Genomic DNA, 10,881 nt, shown 5'->3' with positions numbered 1-10,881 from the left:
AACTAATTCATGGAGTTGTTACAACCCTGACATCCACATGAATTAGGTTTTCCTCACCAGGTATGAGGGTGAAGTGAATTCTGCAGAGAATAGCTCCACACGTGCCAATTCCATCACATTATGTAAATAGCCTGTGACTAATGGAGAAATCTATGAAATGAAATGAAAGAAATGAAATGAAATGGAAATTAAATAAAAGGCATCAGTCAGTGCATTTGCATGGAAACCAAAGGAACCTTGTTTAAAAATGAGTGATATCAGACAAGATAATTCTACAGTTGCCATTGTGGAATATTTCTAAGTGTCTTATTAGCATAGAATTGAAAGGACAATGTTGTTTATGGAGTCTATGAGGTTCCTCTCATTCTGCAGCTTGTCTGACCCTTCCTTGTGAGGTTTCTCAAAGCTTTGCTACAGATTCACTCTCCTCCCATTTTAAAATCGCTTTTCTATGTCTATGTCTACTTTTATCTATTTTTCTGTCCCTGTTTTTATTTTTTTCCCCTCCTCTGCCTTGTACCCTTAGCTTTTAAAATTTTTCTTTTTGTCTCCTTTTATTGAGTTGGCTATTCCTATTATTTAGTTTTTTTCTTGTTTGTCACATATCCTGCTGCTTTTTAATTTTTCTTGTGTCTTTTTTTTTTTTTTCTCTTCTCTCATCCTGATGCTTTAAAGGGTCACCTTAGCACACTGCTATCTCTGGAGTGTACTTTACACCCTTCTGGGTTTGTCAGGACATCTTTGGAAGTCACCCCTTCTCCTCAGAGCAGTCTTTGTGTCCTCTCCTCCTCATTTGTCTCCACTGGGTCAGCAGTTCCCTCACCCGTCTGAAGTCTGGTCAGATCCCTTCCTGAGTACCTTTGTGCCTTTGAACCATGTTTTGTTTGCTCCATGGCCATCCCTTTGACCTGCAGCAGGTTCTGGAACTCTTCTGGACCTTTAGATCTTTCTTTGGACCTTTTGGTGATTCCTGGTGTTCTGGTGCCCCGTTTGAATGAGAAGGGTCCTACCCCAGTTACAGACAGTACAATTCACCAGCTAGGCAGGGTGATGGTTTTACACAGGGTAATGTTTATTTGTCAGTCTATGGGAGAAATCAGTCTTTAAATCACACACAGCACTGGTGCTGCTTCTCTCCACAGAAAAGATTACAGTCAATAATCAACTGAGCTCTTTGCTCAGTGGAATAATTTCCACAGTGGATGCCAGTTCCCAAGTATCTAACCTTAGTTATAGGTGCTCAAAGTGAAACCAATCAACCATAAAATACATAGACATATAAGGACGCAGTTCATTTACAAGGATGTTTATAAATATATTGGTCTGCATGACCAAACCACCCAAACAAAGCTCTGACACAGTTTTTATTTTTTAAAATCTAAGACTTTTTACACTGGAATAGCATTTGGGAGTTCAGGCTCCCCTCTAGCTTTCTGTAGTTAATTCCATGGTGCTGCTCCCCCGAGGCAGCTCACAATCCTCCAGCTGGTCGCATCAGGTAACAACTTTCTGCTGAGGAAGGCTATTAGTATTTTTTTTACTTTGCTATACCAATAAAGGGAAAATAAAGTCATCAGCATTACCCAAGACAGGGCAACATTTGCCAGTTTAACTTGAGCAGTCTTTAAGTATTAGGTATTGCAGTTACATTTACCACTGTCACACACCATGTTGGAGTCCATAATACTTATGCTTTAAAAACAAGTAGTTGCTCTTTGTTTCTATTCCTGTCACAGTCATTTGGCTCCTGCTGACTTGCATGGAAGTTCAGTATCAGGATGCACAGGAAGCCAGTGGATGTAGTGACAGAATTGCAGCGCTGAGGGTGACGTCTCCGAGACAGTGAGGGTCCTCTGCCCGTTAACAATGATTGTTACAAGTGCAGCATTGAGAGACACTTGATGGCTGAATGCTCAGAACAGAAATGGAGCATCCATCAACACATGAGTCAAATGAAAGTGTGAGAAAGAAATGAGGAGGAGAAATCAAGGCACAAGTATTATTGTTCACTTTTGATTCTGAAGCAGTGTCATTGCTCAGAGAGCTTCCACCTGCTAATGAAGAACCTCTTACACCCAGATTTTCAGACTGGAAGGAAAGATTGAGCGCTTAACTCTGATCAGGATGTCAGGAGTAGACAATTGGTATATTACAAAAAATGATGGCAATCTTCTTTTTTAATGCATACTGCCCAAGTACTTCTATGGAGAGACAGTACAGAGAGACCACCCATCAGCATCACATAATCTGAACAAGAATTCATTTCATGGCTGTTTTAAAATCACTTGGGATGTGATACTAAAACCACCTCTGCTGTAAAAGTAAGCTTGTCGATGGGATGGGATGGGATGGGATGGGATGGGATGGGATGGGATGGGATGGGATGGGAGCCACTTAGGCCGAGTTCACACATGGGAATCTCAGCTGGCCCTGACTCAAACATTAAATACTGTCTGAGACATTTGTCAATGAGAGTAATCTGAACTGCTGTGCTAATATTAATAGAATAAATTTAGAATGTCGTGTGCATGTAAACTGCTTTAAGCATGGGCCCTGAATCTGTAAAGAGTGTACTTAAATTTGAGGAAGATGGGGACAGAGATTTGTGTTCCTAACCCAGAGAAATACAGTTGATAGTCCAGCCTCTAGCAGGTGTGACACCAGCATTTGTTAAAATGCTGTTCAGGGAATGACCTTCTGACAGGAGTAGATGGTTTTCAATACAGGTACCGGGATCCCCAAGAGAAGTGAAGTTCCTGGATCAGATTTGCTCTTAGTCGAGCCAGGTGCAATGAAGACAATGAGTCACTTTGTTACCCAGGAGTCTCAGTGTGAGAGAAGCAGCTCCATCCCCTCCCCTTCACCAAAGCACAGCCAGCCTCTCTGACATGCATGGCCCCAGTGTCATTGACTGCAAGTTAGCTTTTAGCTTGATTCAATGCCTGTTGTGCTGAGCAAACAGATGATGTGCATCAGCAATAAAGGCAGGCCAGTGACCTGGGTTGAAGTTCATAGAAATAGTTAATACTGAGATACTCTCAACAGTCTGATCATTGGCCTTTATCAGGTATTTATCTGTCTCCTGGCTTCTTTCCTATGATGCATAAGGCAAGTGTTTAAGTGTGCAATCGATTCCAAATGCATGATATTTGATTTAATTAGCAAAAATCCCTAAATTATGCCAAAGCTAATCACTCAGACTCTTGATTACCATGTCACTCATTCTGCTGTTCTTGCTCTTGTGATGGGGCTGCCCTTACAACTTCTATGGGCTCAGACACGAAGAGATTTCACAGAGGTCTTTTATCTCAGTGTGATTCGGGGGCACTTACACAACCTGAGTATCTGCACGAGCTCGTGAGGCTCTTCTGACAGAGCTCCTCTGATGAGCAGAGTGGTGCAGACAGACTGAACTAATGCTGGAATAAGAGAACTGTGCCCGAACCCTTTAGGAACTGGATGCCTATGGAAAGTGATTTTGCCTCTCCAAGAGAACTTTATAGCCTTAAGGTGAGTTTCATCACAGCTGATTCATCAAGGAGCTCATTGTAATTTGAATGTGAATTCTTTTTGCTTAAGTGGGGCATTAATAAATTGCTGAAGTTAGAGAATACTTTACAAGGAACCTTAAGTAAAAGTGTTAGAGCAGAGTGTTTTGAAACTCAAAAGTAAAAAAAGAAGGAGCTTCAGCAATACAAGTAATTAATTATATTTAATTTGACCAAGAGGAAGCATGGTGAGTTTTTGGACTAAAGTGTTCTAAGTACTGTATTTAAACAGCTCAATATTAACTGATTATTTATATTGTCACTATATCACAGATGAAGAAATTTGGCTATTTTTTTATGGCCACACTGCAAAGTGATTTTTAAAATGTTTTGGTTAAGAAAAGTTGTGTTCAGTGTTATCCCTTTAGGCTTCTTTGCACTGTGTTACAAAAGAAACTATTTTCAAATACAGAAACTGTGTTTCTGTGAACAGAAATTAGCACATCTGCTAAAGTGTGCCATCTTGCTAGCTCAGAAATGTGGGGAAAAATATTGCTGATATCAAAATGCAAACCTAATTTTCTACTCAAGGAGAAATCTGAGTAAGTAGCTAAAACTAAATTTACTCTGAATTCATAGTGGATTTTTTTGATAACAAAGATTCTAAAAGGTGTGTTCTAAGGAGTAGTGATGATAGTAAGAGAGAAAACAAAGATTTTTACTGGTGGTTTGGAGAATGCAATGCTTTTAGGAGAAATGCTAAATATATATTTCATCTTGAACAACATTATTCTGAGTGAAACTTGCAGTATATCAAATGGGTTCTGTTTTAGTGTTCATAAAGAGAAATAAAAGTCCAGCTCTAGCTTTTTCCCTTGTTAAAATACAATTTCTTGGCTGAACTGGTACTAAGCCAAAGCAAACTGTATGAGGGGGCTGAAAGAAAGGTGGTGGAGTCTTGATAACTTCAAGGGCCTTCCTTAGAGTGTGAACTGCCTCTGAGCTGCAGATTAACCAAGGAGGGTATTGATGTAGGGTTGGAAGATAAAAATTCTAGAAAAGTGTGTGAAAGGCGTCTGAAGTTAGGGATACCACACTGTTCAGGGTTTAGCAGGGGAAGCCAGATGTTTAGGAAGGACAACCCCATCAGTGGCTGAAATGGAAACATTTTTATTGGAGTTAAGGTAGCATGCCAGTGACTTGGAAACTGTGGATTAAAAAAGTCAGATGTTAATACTGTTTGTAATTTATTATTCTTGATCTTTAGAACTGTTTGAAGTGGTTTATCAGCATCAATACTATAATAAAGTGCCTGTTAAGAGTATGCTTATGGGAGTATAATCCTGGTTTTGCTGAACTAAATGGCAAAGACTTCCTCTTAATTTGGAGGTACCATGACCAAGAACTGCAGAAAAAGGCCATCCGCAATAAAATATAGAATTTTGGAAACTGCAGTTAGATTATTTTATATATCCACATGGGGATTATTTAACTTCAGAGACCCCTTAGATGCATCTGTTTGCAAGTTTGAAAGGGCAATATTTTCATATTCCTCTTGTGATGCTGAGCATCTGCAGTGGTGAGCTAATACTACCAAATCCTTCTGAAAGTTCCTGTTCAGAAATCCATAAAAGACGGGATTGATACATGTGGAGATCATGGCCACAAGGTGGCAGATTGTAAATGCCAGGTTATGATTACAGCTCATTAGTGCCTCGTAGTTCCAGTCAAAAACCATATTGAATATATTGAGAGGTAACCAGCAAGCTGCAAAGGTCACAACAATTGATACCAGCATCATATTGATCCTTTTGTTTTCACTCAGCCTGTTCTCATTCTCTCTCATCCTGTCTATTTTACCTCGCCTCCTTCGAAGACATACAAATATCCTGAGATAGCAAATAAAAATAAACCCCAGTGGGAAGCAGTACTGGAAAACCAGCAGGCTAGTGGTGAAAATCAGTCTCTCTGTAAGAGATGGCCACGCTTCGATGCAAGCAACTTTGTTCTTGTAGAAATCACTGTGGAAAGACAGATGTTTGAAGGGTTCATCTGTTATTTGGTGGAATACTAAAAAAGGAGAGGATATGATGAGGGAAAGCCCCCAGATGAAAAGAATTCCCCAATAAGCGTGTGAAATTTTAGGTTTCCAGCCACGCGGGTTCACAATTAACTGATATCTCTCAATAGCAATGAGTACAAGTGAGAAAATGGAGACTGTGACAGAGAGGCTTTGTATGAAAGAACCTATTTTACACATTGCTTCCCCAAATATCCAGTGGTCCATTAAGGTATATGCAACTGTGACAGGAATGCACATGATACAGATCAAGACATCTGATACAGAGAGGTTGGCAATCAAAATGTTGGTGACATTTTGAGCTTCTTTCCGTCTCTTTATTATAATAATTAAGCAAAGATTTCCAACAAGCCCCACTAGTGTAACCAATGTGTAAGCTGTAATAAGCAAGAATTCTGCAAGGGAGGAAAGTTGGCATGTATCAAAGTTCAAAAACTGAGAAAGGCTAATGTTAGAGATAGTTTGATTCAGGATCTCACTGGGATGCTGAACAGCTTTATCCATCCTGAAGCATCTTCCAACCTATGGACAAAACCTTGTATTATTTACTGTGCATGGAGATTTTCAAAGCAGTGAATACTGCTGGTCTGTCATTGTAGTCAGTTCCTTAAAGTTTTGAGCAAATCTACCACGATTAATTACAGTACTGGATAAGCACATTGTTATTAGTGGATTTATGTATCTCTGAGGAAGGAGGTTGATGTCACCTTTCTGAGGTTCTGCACTGACAGTGCTACAGGTCTGTAACTGATGTACAAGGAAAAGCTGTGATAGCAGCTCTGACTAAACCTGTATGGACACTTTCATACAAATCCTCTTTTAGCAGTTTTGGATAAAGTTTCCCTTTCAGAAAAAAGTATTCTAAGATCTGTCTCTGCTGAAGATTTAAGAAGGTTTAATGGATTCCAGTGAGGATAATCTGTTGCTTTTGTATTACCAGGAAAGAGGAATTGGGTCCTGCCATCACTCTGCTAGCTTAGACATTGCACTTAGATTTTCTTTAGAACTACAAAGCAATGTGAGTTAATACATTCAATCCTCCTGAATTAATCAAAATTACATGTGCTTGAGCTCAAATGGCATTCAAAACCTCTATGAATGATATTTTAAAGAAAGTTTGCTGTTCTACTGACCCATTGAAGAAAGCATATCCTTTTTCCTAAATCTAACCTGAGAAAAATGTAAACAAAATAATGCTCATGTTGTAGTTATACAATTATTCCTCTTTCAGCCCAAACTTAAACAGGATTCAAACAAAAACCTCTGATATTAGCACAGTTCTGTGGTTTTAAAACTAATATTACTGGGAAGAGTTTCGTTCAACAGAATATCTTGATGGGTTTAAATTTATCACTGAGTGCAAAAGTTGATCTTAATTTAAAGGCTTATCAGCTTTCTGGCCAGAAAATGGTTGTTTCCTACCTGGGAAAGGAAAAGCTAAGAATGAAAAGAGTTATTTTAAAATTTAAGAATGGGTAATGGATATATATTCTACACATACATCTTTCAAAATTCAACTTTAACTCACCTTAATTCCCCTGTGAAATTATTGGGAAACTAGCTGGAAGGAGATCATTCTGTGCCCCTAGTAATGGTGTTGAGAGCCTGTGGAGAAAGGAGAATGAAGAAGCAGTGGGAAGTTAGAGGATACACAAAAAGAAAAAGGGCTAGGTGGATGTTTTATTATTACTAGAAATAATCTTCTTATGTGTAGAAGATTTGCCAGCCCTTTCACAAAAATGATTGCCATTATTTAATCACTAAGGATTAAAAAAAATGTTTGGCTGCCTGTTCAAAATGAAACACTAAATCTGGGGTTAAACTGGAATTATGATTCTGTAGTTGTTTTCCCACAGACACTCAAAGAATATTCCAGACAGAGTTATATCCTGGACTGCTTTGTCCTGATACTTCTGTTTGACATAAGTTTGAGTGCTTCAAATTAGGATCCTAAAAACTCTCCAAAAAACATAATGCTCACCTTTGGAGTCTCTACTACCACTCTCATTCTGAAAAGAGAAAAATGCAGATTTTCAAAGCAAATACCCTTTTCAATCACCATACTCATGTTGGAGTGGGAAGTGGCAGTAGATATGTGTCCCAAAACATGACAAATTGTGGTCAGGGCTAGCATTAAGCCCTGTAGTCTCCCTAGAGAATGTACCTGGCTTGGTTAAAGCTATATTGGGGAATGTCATGCACAATCCTGCTGCAAAAAATTATGAAAGTCTGGTGGCTCTGATAGATTTTGCAGTCCCTTGCAGGTGTCCTTACTTCAGTAGGGCAAGACCAAGATCTGGGTACCCCACTGTGTGCCCACCAGCCCCCACAAATTCTCCTCCTCCAGGAGAGAGGCCAGGGACTGAGACTCTGACAGTCACATCTGACAGAACCCAGTGTTGTGGCTGGGCAACGACTCCTTCAGGCCACCAATTTCCTGGAATGCACTGGCACCTACCTTTCCCTGCAGCAGCACTGATTGCCTGGCTGGGTTTGTCACACCCAAGGATGCATGTGCTGGAAGGACAGAGGCACTAAATGGTGGATTTACCACCAACAGGGGCAGTTGTTGCCCCAGTGAGATTTATTGCCAATTCAGAAATGTGAAGATCTAAAGTCTGTCTGCTTTGCCCCAAGGGTGATCTTTTTCTGAAGTGCCTGTGGTGTCCACCTGGCTGGCACAGATCTGACACCTTCAAAGACAAACTCTGCTCTTCCCTGCTTTTTATGTGAGCAGGAAAAGCTGTGGGGACTCAAAAGGCCATGATGCTGAGCCAAGTTTGCAATATTTATGCACTATTTGCTAAGCTTGTTTATTCTCCATGGATGCACAACACAGTTTGATAGAAAATTCTGAATGTCCTCTCCCAAGAATTCAGGATGGTAGGGCTTCTTTTGCATTTTCTGTTTGGGAAAAGTCCCTGTACTGACCTAATTGGTTCACTTGCTTCATAAGTTTTAGGCACACTCTCCACCTACACTGTCCTTTTCTCAGGAAAATGTGTCATTTCTTTTCACTCTTTGGTTTGTGCCAGGAGTTAAAGAGTGCAGTTTTTAGTACACACCATTCTGTGAGGCAATTTAAATATTTCTTTGGCAATAAAACAATTACACCTGTCTTGGTAAACATCTGGAGTATTCATAGCATTAAAAAAAAGTCTAGTATTTACTGCAGGATGTTGAACTATACAGGCATTTTTTAATCTAATAAATAAATGCTATTGAAATCAGCATCCGTGGATCGCAATTACAGCTGATACCAGAACTGAAGTGTTTAACAAAAAGAACTAATTGCTTCAACCCCTAATCCATGCATTTTGGAAAAATTCTCTACCACAGTAAGAGTTTAACACTGTAAGTTATTATAAACCCCTTAGTCTTGTTTCATTCCTCTATCTGCAGAAACATTACTGAAACATTCATAAGCAAAAGAAAGGTCTAAAATAAAATGAGTTTTAGAAAGGCTTTATTTCCTAAGTATTTTCTTACCTATGCTAAAGATGAACAGTCTCATCCTTTCAAGGTGACCAGTAAATGTTTCAATTACAAGCATTGTTTATTAAGTTCCTAAGTAATGCAAAGATAAAATGTGGAGGAAAATTTACATTGAATTTTAAATATAGGTTGTAGAGAATAAAATTATGCTTTAAAAGGTATTTCAGTAACTTTTATTATAGTTTTATGGATTTTCTCACTTCTTACCTGATGAAAGATTCAAGTCATATCCACACTGCCTTTAACAATTTTCCTTTTCTCTCAGAGCCAGCAAACACATCTTCTTTCTGTATAAAAGAATCCAAGCAAAGCCATGTCTCCTAAAGCAATACTTAAACTCTCCTTTCTTCTCTGTCTGAAACAAACCACAGATCCCAAATTTCCAGCAGTACTCAATCTGCAGGCTGCAGGAACGCTGCTGAGGAATAAAACAAGCTCTGGAATCCAAGAAGAGGCAAACAGCAGTGAGCAGGGAGGAGGAAGGACCAGTAGTCATGGGGATGGATTTTCCTCCACTGTGCTGCTTCCCTCCACCCCATCAAACACCTTATCATGCAATTTCATTTTCAATTATTTAATCTGTTCTGTAGTTCAAATGTTTTCCCTCTGCAGGATTTCATACATAAACATCTGCAGATGGCATATTGCTTTCTTTACTGAAACAGCAATACAATGAGCTGCTTGGAAAGAGCATGCACATCTTATTAAGTGTATCATTTGCTTTATTGCAATTAAGATAATCAGATTTTCGTTATACATTGGTATTTTAGCTTATACTCTTCAGATAAAAACAATATTCCTGAAAAGCAAGGCACGGCACACTGCACTAGCACATAGTGAAAAGGGGCTTAATTTTTATTACTGTTTTTTCAGAAAGAGTCCATATGTTTTGTAGTCACATGTTTATAAAAATAAGCATTCAATTTATTCACTAAATATTTAGAATGAACGTTTATGGAGTGGGAAAAAACCTGCTTTTCTTAGGACCTGCAATCTGGTAAGTCGCTGTATAAACTCTTGCATTTTTACCTGGGTCCACTTAACTTCTAATATTGCAGTCTGGTTTTTTTAAAGAGAATTATTTTCAAAAAGCAGTAGGATTTTTGGGATGAGCAAAACAGATGCAGTACTGAAGTGCAATTCAGAGCTAATTATCTAAAATTATTGTTGGTTGTCATGCTATAGTATTTGTATAAAATAGGTGGACAGAGCCTTTGTGATCAGCCAGATGAACATCCTGCTTCTCATATATTTGAGTCTCTTCATGATGTACTTGTCCAGACTGTTTTTAACCATCTGTGATAATCTTAGATTAGGTATTCAAGTGCCTAAATGACTGCAGAAAGACTGCCTTAACACCTCCACATAAAACTTCCTTCTCTTTAGTCTAACCCAGCTCTTTTTATTCTAGGTGTGGTCTGGGAATTCTGATATTTTAAACAAAAATGCTGCAATCAAGCAATGTGAATATTTTTCTATAGCACTTCTAGAACTTGCTAGGTTTGATTATGTAAAATTATTATAAAACCAAAACTTTGCCAAAGTGATTTAGGAATTCTGCTTCTGGTTGCACTGTAACCCCAGGAAGTCAATCAGGACCTGAACATGCAATGTGATAGATAAGAACAAGCCATAAAAAAGCATTATCTATTTATGAAGCAAGTAAGTCAATAAAATTAAAAGATGTTATGATTCTGTTTATAAATTTCATAGCCATGTTGCTTTTTTACACATGCCTCTGTTTCTAATATAATTCTTTATGCAGTCCTTAATTTGTGGAAAAAGTGGAGTTTTTAACATGTGATCCATTGGTTTTAC

General features: G+C 38.6%; 1 protein-coding gene across 1 annotated transcript; it reads right to left on the bottom strand.

The window, feature by feature from the left end:
• Nucleotides 1-1,043: 1,043 nt before the first annotated feature.
• On the bottom strand, nucleotides 1,044-9,555 carry LOC117003606 (neuropeptide Y receptor type 6-like). The gene is made up of 3 exons (XM_033073611.1): nucleotides 9,271-9,555; nucleotides 7,097-7,173; nucleotides 1,044-6,090 (listed from the first exon to the last, which is right to left on the bottom strand). The coding sequence occupies exon 3, from the start codon at nucleotides 6,070-6,072 to the stop codon at nucleotides 4,954-4,956; it is 1,119 nt and encodes a 372-aa protein (XP_032929502.1). The 5' UTR covers nucleotides 6,073-6,090; nucleotides 7,097-7,173; nucleotides 9,271-9,555; the 3' UTR covers nucleotides 1,044-4,953.
• Nucleotides 9,556-10,881: the final 1,326 nt, after the last annotated feature.

This window comes from Catharus ustulatus, chromosome 15, assembly GCF_009819885.2.
Source record: "Catharus ustulatus isolate bCatUst1 chromosome 15, bCatUst1.pri.v2, whole genome shotgun sequence".
NCBI lineage: Eukaryota > Metazoa > Chordata > Aves > Passeriformes > Turdidae > Catharus > Catharus ustulatus.
This window is presented reverse-complemented; position numbering and strand designations above follow the sequence as displayed.

What these genes read in the sequence shown, in the direction of transcription:
- LOC117003606 (XM_033073611.1), bottom strand. Translation starts at nt 6,072, where the DNA reads ATGGATAAAGCTGTTCAGCATCCCAGTGAGATCCTGAATCAAACTATC.